The sequence below is a fragment of the Passer domesticus genome, chromosome 6 (assembly GCF_036417665.1).
Source record: "Passer domesticus isolate bPasDom1 chromosome 6, bPasDom1.hap1, whole genome shotgun sequence".
Classification (NCBI taxonomy): Eukaryota; Metazoa; Chordata; class Aves; order Passeriformes; family Passeridae; genus Passer; species Passer domesticus.
Genome location: NC_087479.1, coordinates 25,401,306 through 25,421,101, shown reverse-complemented (window position 1 = coordinate 25,421,101; position 19,796 = coordinate 25,401,306). Strand labels below are relative to the sequence as shown.

General features: G+C 40.5%; 2 protein-coding genes across 5 annotated transcripts in view; one reads left to right on the top strand and one right to left on the bottom strand.

The window, feature by feature from the left end:
• Positions 1-632: 632 nt before the first annotated feature.
• On the bottom strand, positions 633-14,189 carry PPP2R3C (protein phosphatase 2 regulatory subunit B''gamma). Of its 2 annotated transcripts, none has more exons than XM_064423965.1 (13): positions 14,109-14,189; positions 13,299-13,426; positions 12,080-12,184; positions 11,384-11,496; positions 10,505-10,602; positions 8,078-8,148; positions 7,218-7,350; positions 6,074-6,129; positions 5,926-6,001; positions 5,197-5,333; positions 3,446-3,583; positions 1,778-1,837; positions 633-1,070 (listed from the first exon to the last, which is right to left on the bottom strand). In XM_064423965.1, exons 1-13 carry the CDS (start codon positions 14,113-14,115, stop codon positions 882-884), a joined length of 1,311 nt encoding a protein of 436 aa, XP_064280035.1. In that variant the 5' UTR covers positions 14,116-14,189; the 3' UTR covers positions 633-881. The 2 variants fall into 2 exon arrangements, with proteins under 2 accessions (XP_064280035.1, XP_064280033.1); XM_064423963.1 differs by lacking the exon at positions 14,109-14,189 and adding an exon at positions 13,975-14,105.
• The window catches only part of PRORP (protein only RNase P catalytic subunit), a 35,057-nt gene continuing 29,439 nt past the window's right edge, over positions 14,179-19,796 (top strand). The window contains exons 1-4 of one of the 3 annotated variants that reach the window (XM_064423957.1): positions 14,179-14,296; positions 14,942-16,345; positions 17,110-17,157; positions 18,480-18,612. In XM_064423957.1, coding sequence (XP_064280027.1) covers positions 15,333-16,345; positions 17,110-17,157; positions 18,480-18,612 — 1,194 coding nt within the window. In that variant the 5' untranslated portion in view covers positions 14,179-14,296; positions 14,942-15,332. Of the gene's footprint in view, positions 14,316-14,471; positions 14,622-14,941; positions 16,346-17,109; positions 17,158-18,479; positions 18,613-19,796 lie in introns of those variants that run through there. The other 2 variants (XM_064423958.1, XM_064423959.1) reach the window with 2 other exon arrangements.

Here is a 19,796-nt window from a genome sequence, read left to right as displayed (position 1 = left end):
CATTTTGAAATCTGGTGTCTGAATATTCCACCCCTTCCTTAGACTTTCATGTGTTCAGCACTACCTCAAACTAATAAATAATGCAGGATTGTAAACACTTCTGGCCTGGAGCTATTGTAATTCTGTCTGAAAGCTGAAACATTTCTGTGGCTTTCTTAAGGAATAAGTTTCACAGCTTCAACTGCTACTGCTGTAGCTCAGCTGTACAATTAAGACAGATTACATAAAATACTTGCAGAGGAGGTTAACTTGGTGAAAGCCTCTGTACAGGTGTTTGGTTAATTTTAACTAGATCTAAAGCTAGTGCGGTTTTATTTCTGTTAATGAACCTCCTAAAATTAGATAACTATCCAGGTTGATAATTTACTTACGCTTCCTGTTACACACTTAAAGCTGGTCATGCATAGAACAAAAAGGCCTAAATTCTTTTACTTCTTACTGAAAACTTTTGCCTTCACAACAGAATGCTAACAGTGCTGTCATTAGAGGAAGCCATGCAGAATGGAGAGGGAGACTTGGGATGGCTGAGTGGACACAGGCCAGTGCTGAAATACCAAGAACCACATTCTTACAGGTTAAATTCACACTTAGAATAAGGTATTTAAATAAGAACAGGGCTTGGTACACATGAAGAAAGTCCAAAAATATTTATTTTAAAAAAAGGTTATTTTTGCCTCTTAAACAGCGCTTGCTTTTTTGGTTTCAGAAATTAGTTCTGTGATTTGTGTATGTACCGCATTTTATATCACATGTGGGAGCAAAGGAGGAAGGCAGAGAAGTAAAATGGAAGAGGAATTAATTCAGATAATGAATGTTTCCAGCTTCCAACAGTTGGCCATCAGATTGAGATCTCTGTGGATACAGTCTGCTCCCATTTGAAGTCACGTATCATCAACATCAGCAGTGCTGTCATTGTCGCTCGCCACAAGGACCTCTCTGTTCTCGTAGGTCCAGAAGCCATTCAGATCGATCAGAATGCTGGTAACAGTGTCTCCTTGGCTGCTGTTGATCAAGTCTTGAAGGGAGATTTTGTAAGGGTCCTTAGGCTTCACCATATCAAAGATTTCATCCTATGAAAGACAAGTCAAAATTGGGAGAAAAGCCCCACACATTAATGAGCAGAATAATGGCTATTTCATACCATATACAGAATGATCTTTGGGTAACCAGTGCCAGCCACACCAATTTACAAAAAGCAGCTGTTAAGCCCCAAAGCATTTAAGATACAAAGCACACTGACTGACTGGCTTGCTGTAGTTCAGAGCAGTGTCCTCAGCTCGACATTGCAAACAAGAATTTGCTTTTCTGGGGAGGCTTCAGCCTCAAAGTGACAAAATGAATCTCAGTTCACTTGTATGTGCTAAGTTTTGTAGAAGTTCTTGTCCTTTTTTTTTTTTAGGTACTGAAACTAAATATACAGTAGGCAGTAATCAGTTTTATGGGCTGTTTGTTTCAGTCACCAGTCTGCTCCCTGTCCCCCAAGGAATGATCCTCAGAACTGTAAAATGGACTTAGCAAGTACCTTCAAGAGTAAGAAACAGCAACATGTATTTAACAGGTAATTTGTCTATTATTAAGGAAACTACTAGAACACAGCATTTTACAGAGCAACTGCTGACTAGGAAGGCACTTTCAAACCTATGAGCAGAACAAGTCAGCTCATTTCTAGTACTCTCCAAGTAAATATACAGCAACCTAGAAATTATGATGTAACACAATTAAATCATTAAATGCTTATTCAAAGATTTTATACAGTACTCCATTTGGTAAAGCTAACCTTGACATCCTGAAAAGAAACTGGTTCTTGTCCATGAATTTTCATTTGCTCCTGAATAGCCTACAAAAAAGAAAAGACAGGAATGGCTAGTGCAGTTTTATACTGACACTGTATGGAAGTTATTAAATGCTTCTGCATTTTCAGCTGTATTCCCCTCTACCAAAGCATTCATGGTACAGTTTGCAATAATTTTTCTTCCGTATGTGAGGCAGGGTTAAGGCATAATCAATGATATACATCTCTAAATTCACAGTTCTTAATGAATATTATATGAATCTCATTATATTTGAGCAATTTGCATATCATCCCTCAACATTCAAAACTTAAGATATTAATACACTTGAACCAGAAGGTTACCTTTCTGACACAGTATGAAATATAGGCTAAGGAAAGAGAGAAGGAAAATGACCAATCAGCAGAAGGACAAATCAATTATTTAATGTGGTACTGTTTAAACACCTGCATCAGCAAATCTACACCTGCAAGTAACAGCTATGAACAAAACTGTTTCACTAGCACAAGCTGCACAGCCTTGTCTGCACAGCCTCTGTAGGTGCAGAGCCATTCACACTTAATGCTAGCAGAAAAGCAATCATTCACAGAGCAAGAGGAACTGTTCTGATTTCAAGGAAAACTTAGAACATTCCATGTCCAAAAGGAGACTTGTTACAATACAGAAAGAAGGTTTGTGTAAGATCCTGCCTTGAGCAGGCCTGAATGCTTTACTGACTCTATGAAGCCTGTACTTGTTCTTCATCCTTCAAGCATACAGCTAAGCACAATGACATTATTTATTTTCACAGTTATAATACAAAGATCCATGTAACAAAATGTGGAGTGCTTGTCCCTGAGTCTGAATAGATATACTGAGGGAATCCTGCACATGAATAAAGCATCAAGCTCATAACTCAGCTGGAACCATCCACAGCAAAAATACTATTTCACTGCATAGCACTTCCCAAGATATCTCAGGTACTGATGAGAAAAATAAAACAACAAAACACCTGCCCCCTCACCAAACCAAAATCACCACTAGTCAAAAGAAAAAAATCCAAAACAACAAAAACCTATCACACACAAGCCACAGTTTGGAGGAATATTGTAAAATCTTAAGTTAATTTTAACAGCAACTAAAAAAAATTAAGCTTACTTTAAATCTATTTTGGAAGGAGCAGGTACAAATGCAGACTATGAAAAATGCAGTAAGCTTTTTGCAAGAAAAGCACTGAATGAAAAACCCCACAGCTGTACAGGCCTATCAATAAATTTCATTATCTTAATTTCTTTTAGTGAATTTCAGTATTACAGTTGAAATTAAAACCATGGGCAATAATCAATTAGAACTATCATAAAAGATTTTAACAGGTAATCATCCCGTAATCTCAGGTCAATTTTCAATTTAAAAAAAATACCCAAATCAACAGAAAATATTTTTCCTACTCAAAATCAAACCAGTTAATTTCAACTGCAGATAAACTACTGAAAATACCTTTTGAAACCTTTCCAATTTTAGTCTTTAAAAAAAAAAATCATCTTCTTAGAAGTCGTTACTAGCTTGCCTGTGGCTATTGGTAATTTAAAGTGATTTCCTGCAGATCTGCATGCAGAAGCACATAGGCTGTAACACTATAAACACAGAAAATGGCCTACTTGTATAAAGAGACTTACCCTAAAGAAATAATTAAGGGAAAAGACATTCAGGTGTCCTTTGTTCTCTATATCAAGCAGTTTGAAAATATATTGCAGAGCTGCAGGCTCCTTTCTGTTTTCTAATGCAAGCACAAAGTCCAGGTAGGTTTTATAGTCCTAGAAGTAGATACAATCACGTTTATTACAGTCTTCTTTCTAAATTGATTTTGCAAGCAGGAACTCTATAATTGGCAGCTATTTCATTCTAGGGGATCAGTTTATTTTCTAAAAAAGACAACATGAAATAGAAAATGGCTGCTACCACTAATGTGCACAGAAAAGTTAGTTTTTCATGTCTGCTGATAACGTCTGCTGCCATTTTAGAGGCAAAACAACATTCCAAACATAAATCCAAATGAAACATGCCATATATATGCTTTTAAACAATGTTTAATGTATCTTTAAACTGCTGAAATACCCAACTAGTGAAGAAAAAACATATACAATGTTTTCATTACCATAAATTAAATGTCTAGTGGCAGTAAGCCTACTGGTACCAAATAGTGAACTATATGGCCAATTAAGTACATAATTCTTAAACTTGTCAGTGGTTTGGCAAATTATGTGCCAGAAACATTAGTTAACATTCCAAATAAGTATCACACTTTTCTTTTTCATTAGTATGGATTCTTAGTTTCCCAATGAAGATACAGCTGTGACAAGGACAGAAGTCCTACAGCCCTGTGTGTGTAATTCCCCTGTTTACCTGTAACACCAGGGAGTTGTGCTGTCATTCAGAGGGAGCCTGACAGCCTGGAAAAATGGGCTAACAGGAGCCTCGTTGAGTTCAACAGAGGGAAGGCAAAATCCTGCATCTGGGGAGGAATAACCCCACGTACCTGTAGAGCTGGGGGCTCTCAGAAAACAGCTTTGCAACAGGCCCCTGAGGCAAAGGCTGCTCACAGCACCCTCAGCTGCATTAGGAAATGCTTTGGTGGCAGCTTGAGGAAGGTGATCCTTCCCTACTCAGCACTGCTGATGCTACATCCAGGCACTGGGTCCTGCTCTGGTCTCCCCCACACAAGAGAGATGATCCTACTGTTCCAAGTTCAGAACAGGACAACTAAGAGGATCCCTCAAGATCTCAATGATTATGTGATTCCAACAAAAAAACTGCTCAGGTGGCAAAAGGGCTCTATAGTGAATTTCTAACTTATCACTTCGCACTCCAGTCATTTGAATGCAGACAAGAATTGTGGCTGAACATTAAGTAAAGCTTCAAAAATATAGATATAAGGTGTTACTTTAAATTAGTTAGCCTTCTCATTTTCCACAGCTATGGAAAGCTTACAGTGAAAAGCACAACTGTCTTCATGAAGTTGACAGCTTAGCTAACTTGCACTAATCTCAAGTGTGCCACTTGTCTTTGGTTCTCTTTAAAGCATTACATTTAACTAAAAAGTATTGCTGCATCTATAATTTTTTCAGTATGCACTTTTCTAATTGAATCTACGAGTGGCTTTATCCTAGGCTGTCTGGATTCTCTATCAACTCTGCTTTTTCAAACAAGCAATTTATTTTTAGGCCACACTACAATCACCTTGCTCTTAAGAAAAATAACTTTCTAATATGTTGCATGGTCATTTGTGTGCACAATGATAAACACAAGTTACTTTACCTCAAGCTCCTCTTTCAAGAATAAGGAGTAGCTTGAGGTAAAGTAACTTTTGTTACATTACTCAATAAGCCAAAGATGGTATGCTGTGGACAAAGGGAAAATATGCAATTACCATTTCACCATCATAAGTTAAGCATTCCTGAAAGACACGATCCAAAAATATGTTGGTCAGAGTGCCTGTTCCATATCGGGACAGCTCTTCTTTGCTGAGCATGCCATTGTGATCTTTATCAAGGTTTAAGTACTGACCTAGGAAGGAGATAAAAAAAGCATCAGAAAAGAACTCTTTCAACAGAGAAAAATAAACATTGAAATGCTAAACTTTTAAATTTCCATAATAAAGTTAATGCAGTTAAGGGAGACTTTACTACTGTTTCTGATTCACATAATAATCAGAAAGCTTCAGAAATAAGTACAGACCATGGAGGGAGAGAAGCGGGATTCCCATAATGAGGTGTTAGCAGTTCTAGTGTAAGTTAATAGTTGTGTATACTGAGAGAGGAGCAGAAGACTAAGAGCATATTACTTTATCCAAATATGCTGTAAGCATTAATAAAGAGCTAAAATGATGCAAAGGCATGAATAGAGCCAGAAGAGAAGGTTACAGTGGAATCTTGTACCTTGTGCAACAAAGTGACCGATTTTAAAACCACAATAAAGAGCAACAGTGGAGAACCAAAATTATAAAGAAAGGAAGATAAACTGAAAGGGTGAACACAGGATTTGAAAAGACAAGTTAGCAGGAGGATTTAATGTGACAAAAGCAGAGGAAAAATAGCAGTAATAATGTGACTAAGTCATAAGAAAGAGGAGAAAAGTGTTGGCATATAAAGGAACCTACCATAAACTCTTAATGCAGAAGGAGCAGAAAACCAATTTGTTTCCTGACTTTCTTTAGAAAGTTCTTCATCCCTTAACTAAGTGAAACACAAAGTTAGAATTCAGAAAGAGTAAATTAAAATACAACAGTATATGTTAGAGATCTTTACCTCTAGTAAGTCATCCAGGAAGCTGCAAGCTAAAATATCCTGTATCTTTATCTTCCCTGCAGCAAGAAAAAGAAAATACATTTTAACAGTTGCTCAGCCAACATATCCATTTGACTATTCTCATTTAGGTGGTTCTACTTAAGAAAGAAGTATTTGGAGCAGAAAAAGATGACTTTTTAAGAAACAAAAGTTAAACAAAACCCATGTCTAACATCAAGGATAAGGCTCTAATTTCAGAGATAAAATAAAATACCTTTTAAAATGTTTGGACAAAACTAGCCTGATATTGGCAGGAGCTATCCTGAAGCCTTCAATGCCAGAAAACTAGATTAAAATAAATATGAATGTTCAACAACAGCTACTCAAAATGTAAAAAAAATTTGCAAAGACAGCATGCTTAAGGCATTTGATGAAATAATAGTCTCTTAAGTGACACGATATTCTCACATCTTCAAAACTACAGCTGTGACACAAAGCTAAGGTAGCAGAATGAGCTGCTGCTGGTGCAGCTCTGACTGGTGCACAGACACTGTGCTAACAGCTGTGCAAAATAATGGCACTTAAAACTTCCCACCCACCCTCTCCAAACGTTTGAAATTACCTCTGTCAGAGGCTGCTGCCCACACAATTCTGACCTTTACAAGGGGCACAGCTGGAGCTTGAAAACACATGCAGTTTGTGACTTCAATGGAGGGCATAGGAGGGAGCTACACGTGTAACAAGCATTAGCAGAACTAACTGCAGACCTTTTCTAGTGGGTCTGCATGGTGCACACTGATTTAATCACAGGAAAAGCACGTCACTCTAACCATTCCTGAGCATTTCCACAGCTCTGTGGATGTACTGACAAGCAGCTGTGTTTTCTAATCACCCTAAACACTTACAAAATTAGCTACTGCTAATAGCTCATTATGATGAAACAGTATCTTATTTGTCAGTTTCTATGAGATAACTCTATAGAACCTCAACTGATAGGTATCCCACAGAAATTTATTAGCTGTAAAAGTAGATTATTAGACCACAATAAAGAGTCATGGTCTTCAGTGGAGAATAATCTTCAATGCTGACCAAAAGCCTACCAGGACAACCACACATTGCTTTCAAAACACAAGCAGCTTCAGTGGGAACATTTTAAGAGACCTACCTGTTCTGAGAGGATCCAGAAAGAAGAAGAACTTTCTAACTGCTGTGCAGACATAAAAGGAGTAAAAAGATTTTTCTAAGCCATCCAGTTGTGGCAAAGTAGGGATGAGCTCCAAAATATAGTTTTCTAAATCCTGCAGAATTAAGAAAAGGAAACAAGCATTGAACATTACTATTGTTCCTTGTTTGCTATATTCCTCTCTGCCTTTCAAGTGTATTTTGTTAAAATACAGTCCTGCAACAATGCAGAAAAGAGCATGAAAACGAGCAAAAAAGCTTCTGACTACGTGCAAGAAATCCCAGATCATATACATGCACATGTGATTCTAGGGCTGAAACAACCTATTAATAAATCAGAATTTAACAAAGTATATTTATATGTAAATATAAATGCATTCCACTGTACCTTTTTCATGTATCAGGAGTATAACTCTGGATTGGATAATCCCATTGCTTAATAGACTTTAATAAATCTTTTTTTCTTTAAGTTGAGTGGTAACTAGGACATTTTTATTTATTTTATAATATTATCTCCTTTTAGAACAGGATAATAATTTACTGAACAATAATTTGTGATTTTTATCATACCCTACTAAATCTAGTAAAATGCTAATGACATGAAATCTTGGTAGATACAATCCTTTTTTCAGAAAATTACCCAAAAGTTTAAAAGGCTAGCACCACTCTCACCACCACATCTCTTGAACACATAAATTGCAATTTATCCAAACAAATGTGCCCACCCCAAATCTATGTTACAAGCTTTTACAAGACAAGGCTAGAAAAAAAAAATTGGGATCTTTCTGATGCTCTGTCATTTGATTTAAAGAGAGATATTAAGTTAATCAAGAATTTACTTACTGATTCTCTGAGGTAGCCTTGTCCTGCCACATCATACAAACTGAGACCTATTCTTGTCTGATGAAGCCATACTGTGAAACAGAAAACAGAATTACAATGCAAGAAACCTATGGGGCTTTTGAATTCATGCCAAAATTTGATGTTATTCTAGAGGCTGCAAGGCACAGTTGGATTTAAGTGCCTCTTCCCATTTTTCTGAGCTTTAAGCAAATCCATGTACTGCTTAGAAACACTGTTTCAGTCTCTAAATTTTTAAGAGTCACTTGCAGTATACTATAAATATATACTTCATAAATATATACTATTTATAATATAAAATACATACACCATTGCCACAGCTACCTTATAATAACTAGATGTGAAAAATGGCTGAGCAGACACTGCATTTTATTTGGTGTATCATAGAATGGCTAGGATTAGAAGCAACTAAAGATCCCCTAGTTCCAACCTCCCCCTGCCACAGCCAGGGATGCCACCCACTAGACCAGATTGCTTGAAGCCCCATCCAACCTGGCCTTGAACACTTCCAGGGATGGTGCATCCACAACTTCTCTGGACAATCTGCTCCAGTGCCTCACCACCCTCTGAGTAAAGTATTTCTTCCTACCATCTACTCTAAATGTCTCCCCTTTTAATAGAAAACTGTATTGTCCTACCTAGTGTCCCTGTCCTACCATTATCTGCCTGGGTAAGAAGTCACTCTCTCTCCATTTCATACACTCCCTTAAGTCCACCATGAGGGCTCCTCCAGAGTCCTCTCTTCTCCAGGCTGGACAACCCCAACTCTCTCAGCCTGGGGTCACAGGAGAGGTTCACATCTTTCCTGTGCTGACTCCAGATGGGGTCTCAAGAGTCTCAGAGCACAGAGGGAGAATCATCTCCTTTGACCTGCTGGCCACGCTTCTTTTGATGATGCAGCCCAGGCTGCAAGCACACACAGCTGGTTATAGGGAATCATATGGATTCATTCTCTCTCACTGACTGAGAAACATGCAGCAGTTGCATTTTCACTGCACTAAACAGCTGCACAATGTCATACATAGATAGATTGCTCAACCCCTTGTATAGCACCAGACACTGCAGCTACAGCCAAAGGTCAGGCCCTCACTTCTGAGTTACAAGACAAGAATTAGAATCACACAAGAATCTATCTTTGTAATGAGAAGAAAAATTAATTGGAAAATCTACAGGACAATGTGCTTGAAGCCATTGTCAAATCACTGTAACAGTGATGGAGTACAAATTAGATTAATACAAACTATTATTCACATACTCAACATCAAATTTAATTCCCATTTTCTGAGGAAACAGTTCAAAAGTTCCTCTTATGCCATATGAGCTGTCCTTCACAACGTTCACTCTTCAAGGTAAGTGTTTCTCATGGTGTGCTAAGAGTCAGATGGCAGACATTATACAGTGAGACTGTTTCATTGTTGGCTTAAGTATAAAGGCAAATGTATCACACATGAAGTGATTTGGTGGTGGAAGCTTTTTTTTTTTTAATTGTTATTTTGTTTGTTTGCTTAGAAGAAAGGCATAATCCTAAACACACAAGACTCAAAACTCCTGGGTGAAACAAGCTCTGAAAACCTCTGTCCTTCTGGGTGGGCCTTTTTGAAATGCTTACAATCCTAACAGACTTTGGCACAAGTCTCCTATCCTGCAGCTTTTGGGTTTGTTGTTGGAAATGGGTCTGTTACTAATTTCTTGCATATTGTGCACACCTGCACATCATGCTTCCTGCTCAACACATTTCTCATCCCCTGCACAACAAGATTTTAAGTTAAACACGCTGAGCTGCTTAACAGAGAAAGGTGCTGTTCTCCTCTCCTGAAGGCTTTAGCAGATCTAACAATGCAGTAGCCAGGGCAAAAGATAATGAGACAATCTTCCTTCTGCTAGCCAGCCTAGTGTTTTTAAACAACATCTAATACATATTAAAAAAAAAAAGAAAAGGCAAAAAAAGAAAAATTTTCAGCCCAAGTGGCTGTTTATAATAAAAAATAGCTGCAAGCATGGTAAGGGACAAGCACAGAAACATACTGACATATTTGACAGTTAGAAAATATAGACAGCACCACTCTGTAGAAGGACAAACAGCAAACAAAGCTATCTGCCCCATCACAATGGTTAAGATCACACCTGCCATGGAACTGTATTGTTTTGCACTTCACAGTATTGCCTGAATAAAGAAAATCAGAATGACAATGTATATAAACAATCAGATCAAGCATATTTGTGGATTTCAGAGGTACAGCGGTCTCCCACCTTCTAGTAACAAGAAAAAAATCCCAAGCCTCAAGAAAAGCAGCATTTGCATTTAAGGGCAGATCTCACTGATGTTGCAGGGAACAATTGAGTAACTAATAAAGTTGAAAACAGCCTTAAAATGAAACAACTTGTAACACAGAAGAAGCATCCACTAACCTTTTCGCATGACATAATTGAAAAACTGCATGATAGATATTCTCCCATAAGGATCATTATGGAGTAATTTGGCAAAGATCTTCGCTGTAAAGAATTGCCTGTAAAACAAACACAAAGCTGCTTCTGTGCATCTGACTACACTGCACTGACAGAGCCAGTTACAGTATTTGACATTGACAGATCCTGTAAAATAAGGTTTTAACACAGAATGTGTTAATATGCCACATTACACTCATCAGGTGGAATCCTACCAAGTAACAGAAAACCCAAATATCAGCTACCTCTTCTGCTCATGAGACTCTTCAGTGATGTACACCTTTAGAGAGCTTTTATTCAATTTCTCTTTAGTACAATGTATTTGGTAGCTTCCAATCTTCTACAACAAAATGCACATAAAAGAAACTGCCAGTACTGGCAAATAATTGGCTTCTGCCCAAAGGTCAATCACAAAGCTATGGGCACAACAGCCATCTCCAAAAGGAGCATAAAGAACAACCATTCACTGCATGCTGTGCACATCTGGTAGGAAATTCTTCATCAGATGATGTTAGGGAAGGTTGGGCAATGTCACTGGGGACATGATTTCCAGTTCATTTGCGTAATGTGCTGTTTGCTGACCACTAACATCCAAAAACGTTTGTGCTGATGAAAACTTTTCTTCAAAAGGATGCACTATCATTCTTTTAGGCACCTCTATTACAAGTCACCTCAGAGAGGCAGAGCACACCTTTGCAAGGATGTAAAGTAACCAGTTCATCAGTAACTACATGGATATGATTTTTTCTCACCATGAAACTGTTCCCATCTAACTGAAAGGTACAGTAGCACTTAGGTTTAGTCAAAATGAGAATACAAGAATACAAGAGAAGAAAGCCTTACTTGCATTTTGGTCCAGCTTTTTCACCAACTTTCAAGAAGTTCTCATAATTAATCATTGCTTCTTCCCCAATCATTGGTGATGTCTGATGTTTGTCCAGTAGAAACCATAGATTCTTAAAAGGCATTGATATTTGGTTAAGAAGATATCTCTTTAGAGATGTCAATGTGCTTAAGATATAGTATTTAAGAAACTCAGCAAAAATATGGGCTTGATGAAAGGTATTCTCAGTTAATCAGGAAACATGGTCAGCTCAGCCAGAAATGTCAGTGTGTGCTACTCCCATTCCCTCAAATCCTGCTAAACACAGGCACGCTCTCCCTCCTCACTAGCATTTCTAGGGTCACACCCCTTTTGTCTTTGCAGTGTAATAAAATCAACCATCTTAGGAGTCTGTCTCAGTGATAGATAAACAGAACTTATTTTATCATCTGGGCCCACCAGGAAATCACTGCAACATGCTGGAAAACTGGAAGCCATCAATTTAGTCCTCCCATACATCATAACAGGGAAGCTTCACACTGACATTACCTGCCCAAGGCTAGGCAGCACTCAGCTTTACCAAGTACTGCATGCCCAAATACAAAGCACCTCACCACAAGATTCTGTGGGGAGACAGGAGATCATCAAACTCTGAGAGAAGATAATCTAAAGCCATTCAGAAGCCATTAAAAGACATACAGAAATTATTTTCCTACCTGCAGCTCTTCATTATCCAACAGTTCTCTACTTTTTCTTTGCAGAAAGACAGCTCGAGATTCTTCTCTTAATTTCTGAAGCAAGACTTCATCTTCAGCTGGCAGCTAGAAACATTGTGGCATTTTAATTTTCAGCACAGGACCATTCAAAAACTACACATTCAGCAAGTATTCTTAGGTAGTCTTGAGTCCCACACTCTGATTGAAGTTGTTCACTTGACAGAAAATAGCCAGTCTGCCAAACTTGCTTCTGCTACAGGGGATATCACTTGCACACAGTCTCAAACCATTTCAATAATGAAGCACTTACCTAAAGCAAGACATCTTTAACAGGAGAGAGAGAGAGAGAGAGAGAGAGAAGTACCTAATACCAGATAACCCATTCCCATGGTGGCTAGGTATGAGAGCTCACACATAAAAGACATTTACTGTTGTGCTTTACTCAGGAGAAACAGAACATTCTGTTTTGTGGTAGGCCTGACTCTCCAAAGTGTGAAAATCTGCTAGACTTGTCTGGCCAACAAATAAGATGAAAGAACACCCCGTGTGAAAGTTCTGCCAATATTTACATGCCAAGCTGTACAGCACCACTGGAACTTGGAGAGTTGCACGTGTACCCATTAACTGAAACATGGGTACTTGAGAACTGCATTGGCAGAAAGGTGAGACCCTAAGGAATCCATGACCAGGAGAGGCTTGGCCACAGCTGAGTGGTCAAGTTGATGAGTACCAGCAGTATCAAGATGTCAACATGTGCTCCCATCCCAGTCTGATTCATCCTCACAACTACATTGCTGGACCAAGCATTTCTGATGGATGATGCAAGCAACAGATCCATCTTTAGTCTGCAAGAGCAATGACCCACCACTTTCATGATCCCACCAGGTCTAAGCAGGGACCAAAAGATACATATGTGTAACACCAGTACATCAAAATTTAGTAAGAATTTTAAGTGCCTTTGAAAGACAACTTCCTATCTTTACCAAGCAGAGTAATTAGCAAAACATTTCACTGACTCTGATAAGATTCTTAGTACTTATTTAAAACTGCTAAAATTTACAATTATGCAAAACAAAACATTAGACTAAGCAATTCACATCACTCAGACTTCAATCTACTTTAGCTTCTGAAGCTGCAGGGTCCCTGTAAGTGAGCATAACTTTTTTTATATAACATAGAAGAGCCTCTTGTTAAAAGTTTACCTGGGTACTTCACTTACCCTGTAGTAAAATCGTGGTATGTTTGCATATGACATATTGTCACTTTTTTTCCCTCCTTTCCATTCCATGTAATATTTTGTGAACAATTCCATTTCTTCATCCTTCAGCTCTTGTTCACTCTTTTTGGCTGAGTGACACAGAAAAGAACATTCACGCTGTACTCCAAAGAAAGTTCTAACATAATAAAGGGCTTAAAAAATAGAGTTAACACTGAGGCTTATCTGGTTGTGCTGTTTGGTAACACAAATACGAGGTGGAAATGAGCGGAGCACAGACCAATCACACAAATTACATAACAGTACGTCCCGTAAGAATTTAGAGCATGGTCACAGCAGCTCTTTCAATGCCTGCACACACCCGGCTCGCTGCACGGCACGGAGCAGCTCAAGCAGCAGCTCCATGAGGCAGAGCGGCAGCGCTGTCAGAGGCTGCGAGGGGCGAGCCGCCCCTCACGCCGCCTCGGGGCTGTCGCTGCGCACCTGCGGGGTGGCGTGCTCCGGGCAGCGCGGCCCTCACCGCCCCGCTCCGCGACCCGCCCGGCCCCTGCGGCAGCCCGGCCACGGCCAAGTACGGCAGCGCCGGAGAGGCCGACGCTCGCCCCGCCGGCCGTGCCCGGCCCCGCGGGTGACTGCGGGCATCCCGGGGGATTCCCGCTCCCGCTCCCGGGGCACTCACGCGCGCGGCGCGCGGCCAGCCGGGCCCGCAGCCTCCGCTCCCACTCCATCCGCCCGCCCGCCGCCACCTCTCCGCGCATGCGCGCCGCCCTCAGCTGCGCGCCCCTGCCCCTCTTCGGAGCTTCTTGCCCGCACCCGACATGGCGGAGCAGCCCCGTCCCGCCTAACGGGGCGCGCGGATGACGTGTGGCCCCGCCCGCTGGGACGCGATTGGCTCCACGCGCGGGCACGGGCCCGCCACGCGCTTCCGGGCCAATGGGGAGCCGGCCCGCCCTGCCGTGGGGCACGCGCCTGCCGCGCATGGCCGCCGCGCGCGGCGTCAGGTGGGCCCCTCGCGGAGGGGTGAGGGAGAGAGGGGATGGGGGAGAGAGGGACTGAGGGAGAGAGGGGATGGGGGAGAGAGGGACTGAGGGAGAGAAGGACTGAGGGAGAGAGGGGATGGGGGAGAGAGGGACTGAGGGAGAGAGGGGATGGGGGAGAGAGGGGATGGGGGAGAGAGGGACTGAGGGAGAGAGGGACGCGCGGAAAGACTTTCCCAACAGCCAGGAGTTCTACGGCACGGCCGGGCCGGGTCCGCGGGGCACCGAGTGAGGGACGTGGGACCCTGCGGAGCCTCCCCGTCAGGCGGACCGGCCTGCGGACCTCCCGGTATTTAGCTGTATAATCTAACGTGTCCCCGGGGTTCCGGTGTAATTACCGCCCGCCGTGTTGCTCTGCCTCTTTGGCAGCGGCGTTACCAAGGGTTTGGGATTGGGAAACAAGCTAAAGGGAAGTTTGTCACCAGGTGAAAAATGTGAGGGAAGCAATGTAGGGACCCCGTCCTGGGACTGCCTGAAGGATCAGGATTGGGGTTTCTCACCTGAAATCGTCGAGCTACCTTGAGTTTCGTGTTTGCTGGCGTGCAGATGTAAATATCACAGGAAAGCACGGAGCAGGTCATGATGTCGTGGTCTTATTTTTATTTTTAGGAAATCTCCTGACTGAACTTGGATAAAGGCAGGAAAAAAAACCCCGTCCTTTTTGTGTAGCTGCCTCAACGTTGCATTTCTGCGTACAGGATTGACAGTACACATCACTGCTGTAGCCAGCAAAGTGGAATGTCTAAAACATCTCTAGAAAGAAAGATACCCATATTTTGGATGATTGCCCTCACAGTCTAGGAGATCGATTTTTGTGAAAAAATATTTTACCATTGTTTGTGTCCGTAAGAGACAAAAAGGACTCACAGAACAAGCATTTGGAAACAAGCTTATACAGCTTGGCAGCCCTTGGGCTTCTATTAATAAACATCCCCATTCAAACTGTATTTTTCATTTTGTAAGTTCATCAGATACAGTGAGCTAATAGTTTGGTCTTGTGATGGCACTCTTTTCTCAAACTAGTCAGCAGGGTTTTCTGGCTTTGCTATGGAAATGTCACGTGTTCTGGCCTGCATCAAGATGCCGACAACTGTATGCTGCCTCTTTCAGCATCCCTATTAGGGAAAAAATTAACCATTTCAGTTCTGTGACATCTTCCAGCACTGCTTTACCAGTGGACCCCAAAGAAACTGATGTCTTACCTTCCAAGAAAAGGTCTGAAATTGATTGCAAAGAAGGAAAAGGATGGGATGAGGAGACTAAAGAAATGCCTGAAGGGAAAGTCCACTTCTCTTCCTCTGTTGGAGCTGCAAAGAAATGGTCAATGAGTCGTGGTGTGCCAAGGCATAGGCTTAGCAATTTACAACCTCCAGAAAAACCTTTGCAGGCTGAGGAATGGAACAAGCTAAGGGAAGAGTTCCACTCACCTGAAATATTTGAAGAGGTGATGCTGAACAGTATGATCAGGTGCAACAGCCCCATTGATGTGGCCAAGTCCTTGCTGAGCCACGTGGCAAAGCGTAACGGTGACATTGCTTACAACATGCTGGTCAAATACCTGACACTGTGTGTCCAGCAGGGACAGGTTTCGGAAATCCAGGATGTGTACGACATAATGAAAGTCAGGTTTAAGATGTTAGAAAGTGGGGCTTACAGCCTTCTAATCAGGGGGTTGAGCAATTCAAATCAATGGAGAATGGCCCTGACTGTTTTGGAAGAAGTAAAAAAGATTATGATTCCCTCCCGGGCGTGCTATGAATCTTGTATCAAAGCAGCCAGCCGTCACCAAGAACTGAAACTCGCCTTTGAACTGTACAGTGAGATGCTGGCTAAAGATGTGGTCCCAACCCTGGATGTCCTGCAGTCGTTTTTTGACTTCAGCAGGGGTATGAAAGCTGAGTTACAAAAAGCTGAGTTACAAAAAGAGCTCTTTGGTATCCTCTTATATTTGAGAGAGAACCAAATATACCCTCACAGGACATTTATGCGGAGTATAAAGCTATGGTTTGAAAGGTAAATAAAGTTTCAATGGCAAGATGCAGTTCATGAGGAGGAGGGATTCAGACTATCCTACAGATCAACTCTGACACCCCTCAACATCTCCTTTTGATTTTTGCTTCTCCACAAGAGACATGTTGTCATGAAAAGATGCATTTTGATTTTGTTCACAAATTACTGTGAAAGTTTAAAATTTTTACTGATTTCACCTTTTCTTTTACTTGTTAAATATTATTCCTTGGTACAAAAATAAGGAAATTGTATTGGGTCATGGCAATTCAACATAGCTGACGTCATCTCTTTCTGAGGTGCTAGATAAGGAATATTGACAGGTGTATGAGGGCTTTAGCAGTTTGCTTTGATTTATGTGAGCTACAGAGCCCTTTTACAAGTTAGTCTTCCTGGGTGGGAAATGTGGCAGTGGGAATGCACTACCATCATTGGGATGGCTTATGAACGTGTAGGGCAGTAACATAGAAGTTGTCAGTGCACACTTATTGTTTGTGTGGTTTTTAAAATTTGAGGACAGCATAAACTGCTGAGGTTGATGGTGTTCATTTTTTGCATGTTGTTAAATGCTGCTTCTTTATATAATATTTCCAGGTGTTACTAAATTAATTTGGATTTTTATATAATTCCTTTGTAAGGTAGATGATTGTTTGTTTTTTTTTTATTTCTAAGTGTTGACCAAAATATAATTATTCTGGCACGTAATTCAGATATTGTTAAATAAGAGCCTACCTAATGTTTTTATTTATCTTTCCCTCTGTACATATTAGTTTACCAGGAGGGAACTGGAGAGGACGCCTGACCAAAATTAAAGACAGGTAAATGCAACATTATATTTATAAGTGGGATATTGTCTTGAATATTCTATATTGATCTCTTCCTTCAAAAATATAAAAAAAGGGTTTTCCTTATATACAAAAGTATTTCAGTCCTTGAGAATATGAACCTTTGTTGTGACATATGATTTTGCAAACTCCAGTTTTCAACTCGTACATTAATCAAGACCCAGCATGCACATTTGGAAAAGAATTATGCTTAGCAGAGCCAAGACAGAAAACACAGTGAAAAATAAGAGGTGCCATTTTACTGTGTGGCTTATTTGTCTCCTGTTTAGGATTTAAAGACTTTCTTTTTTCTTGACTTTATGATGCTGTTGCTTAACAAGATCTATAGTAGAGCAGCTTTGGTGTGTAAAGTCTTCTCTTTCTGAAAACTGATACTATTTGCACACTTCAGTTAATTTGTACAGGTGAAAGGTTTCTCCCTATCTCATTTTCAGTGAAGACAAAATGGTTTTCACAGGTATATTTGGGTGTGTGTTTCTATCTCAGTGCAGTTTTCTTAATGTCTGTAAACTGCTATTTTAAAATGGTATTCTATTTAAAACCTTGTTCTATGCTTTTGTAGCAATTTGGCAATTATAAGTGTATTAATTATGATAATGTCTCCAATGGGTTATGGGGGTTTTAGGTGCATATTGCGAAGTAAAGGCACATGTAGAAGCCATAGTTTTTGAAGCCCTTGAAAGAACAGGATAGCTCACTCTTTCAAGAGTTGTTTGCTATAAAATAAATTATTGTTATTATGTAAGAATGTGTGGAGTACTGTACTCTGTTATAATAATTCATCATATTTTAGACAGCCTTTTCCAGCCTTTAAGAGTTTTAAAATTCTAGAGTCAGTTGTCTTGACTGAGAGGTAAGTCTGTTTTCTGTCTTACTGTCTGTAAACAGTTAAAGACTTGGAGAGCTAAACTAACTTAGGTCACCTCACCTTTTATCATGGGTTAAGAATCTGTGAACAAAATGGTGCCAAGTGGTTCCATAGTAGTTATTTTGTTAGAACTGTAAGAACACTTTATTTTGAACTAAACAAGTTTGAGGTAGCCTACTTGGATAAGTAATTGAATAAAATTGAAATGGTTTCAAGAAAATAAAACAAGTATAATAGCTAGTGGCTTTAGTAGGGGTTTTTTTGCATCGCAGAAAGAGTACAACTGATTTTCTGATGATTGTACTGTGTTGGGGTTCTTTTAAAGAGTTGTGCTCAGATACAGACACTTGATAAGTTAGTAATATTTAAGGAATTTCTTATTTAAAAGCCTTTTTCCGTCTGTTTTCTTGCTTCACTATGCTTGCAGTGGACAATGCCCAGTTTGCAGCCATCAGCTGGAGGACAGTAACCTCACCGAAGAGGAATACAGTCATCTCAGTGAGAGAATAATAAGGGACGTGATACATGGAACTGACACTTTTAGAAAGACAAGTCCAGAGGTAGGTCTCATACACTGTCAGGTTATTGGCTAGAAGAATATTATCCAAATAATGTTCAGGCACTTTGAGAACACCAGAAATGTTTTCCTTTCCTTTAAACATTGGTAGGTCATTAGATAGGCCATGTAGTATCCTCTGTGTCTTTTTCAGTTGTGTTTATGATTTGCATCTAAATCACAACATCTTTCATATTCTATTTGTTCGTACATTTTCAGCCAGCTGTTAATGGATGCTGAAATAATTAAAATGTGGGAGATTTTTACATTAAAAATTAAAATATTTTGATCTTTCAGAAGCTAAATTTTAAATATGGAATAAAACCCTGTGAATAGAACAAAATAAGACATCTTGAGCTTGCAAAAAAGTAAAAGGACTGGTTGTAGTTTTTTTGTGTCACCTTTTACAACCCACCAATCTATCAACTACTCCTCAATTTTGAAGATACACTTTCATATTTATAATTACAGTATACAGTATCAGCCTTTTCAAAGGTCATGGTAAACGTATGAGAGGGGGCAATTTCAGACACTACAGTATATTGCAGTTCTGTGACTTCAGTAAAGTTTTGACACTGCCTCCCAAAGCGTTCTCTCGGGGAAGCTGGGAGCTCATGGCTTGGACAGGTATGTTCTCCCCTGGGTGAAAAGCTGTCTGTGTGCCCTGTGAAAGGAGCTACACCCAGCTGGCAGCCGGACACCAGTGGGGCTCCCCAGGCTCAGTGCTGGGGCCAGTCCTGTTTAACACCTTTGGTGATGGTCTGGACGAGGGGGTCAAATGCACCCTCAGCAAGTTCACAGACAACACCAAGTTGAGTGGGAGTGTTTGTGAACTGGGAAGCAGGAAGGTTCTGTTGATGGATCTGGATAGACTGGAGCAGTGGATAAAGGCCAACTCAACAAGGCAAAATGTCAGGTCCTGGACTTCTGTCACAATAACCCCATGCAGTGCTACAGGCTGGGGACAAAGTGCCTGGAAAACTGCCCAGCAGGAAAGGACTTGGGGGTGCTGCTTAATAGCAGCTGGACATGATCCTGTGTGTGCCCAGGTGGCCAAGAATGCCAATGGCATCCTGGCCTCTATCAGAAATTGTGTGGCCAGCAGGACCAGGGCAGTGATTGTCCCCCTGTGCTGAGCACTGGTGAGGCCACATCTCTAATCCTGCATCCAGTTCTGGGTCCCTCACC

What these genes read in the sequence shown, in the direction of transcription:
- PPP2R3C (XM_064423963.1), bottom strand. Translation starts at nt 14,053, where the DNA reads ATGCGCGGAGAGGTGGCGGCGGGCGGGCGGATGGAGTGGGAGCGGAGG. An exon ending in AAAGCTGGACCAAAATGCAA is followed by an intron (nt 10,603 to 11,383) that starts GTAAGGCTTTCT and finishes TTTGTTTTACAG; the next exon opens with GCAATTCTTTACAGCGAAGA. An exon ending in AAGGCTACCTCAGAGAATCA is followed by an intron (nt 7,351 to 8,077) that starts GTAAGTAAATTC and finishes TTAATTCTGCAG; the next exon opens with GATTTAGAAAACTATATTTT.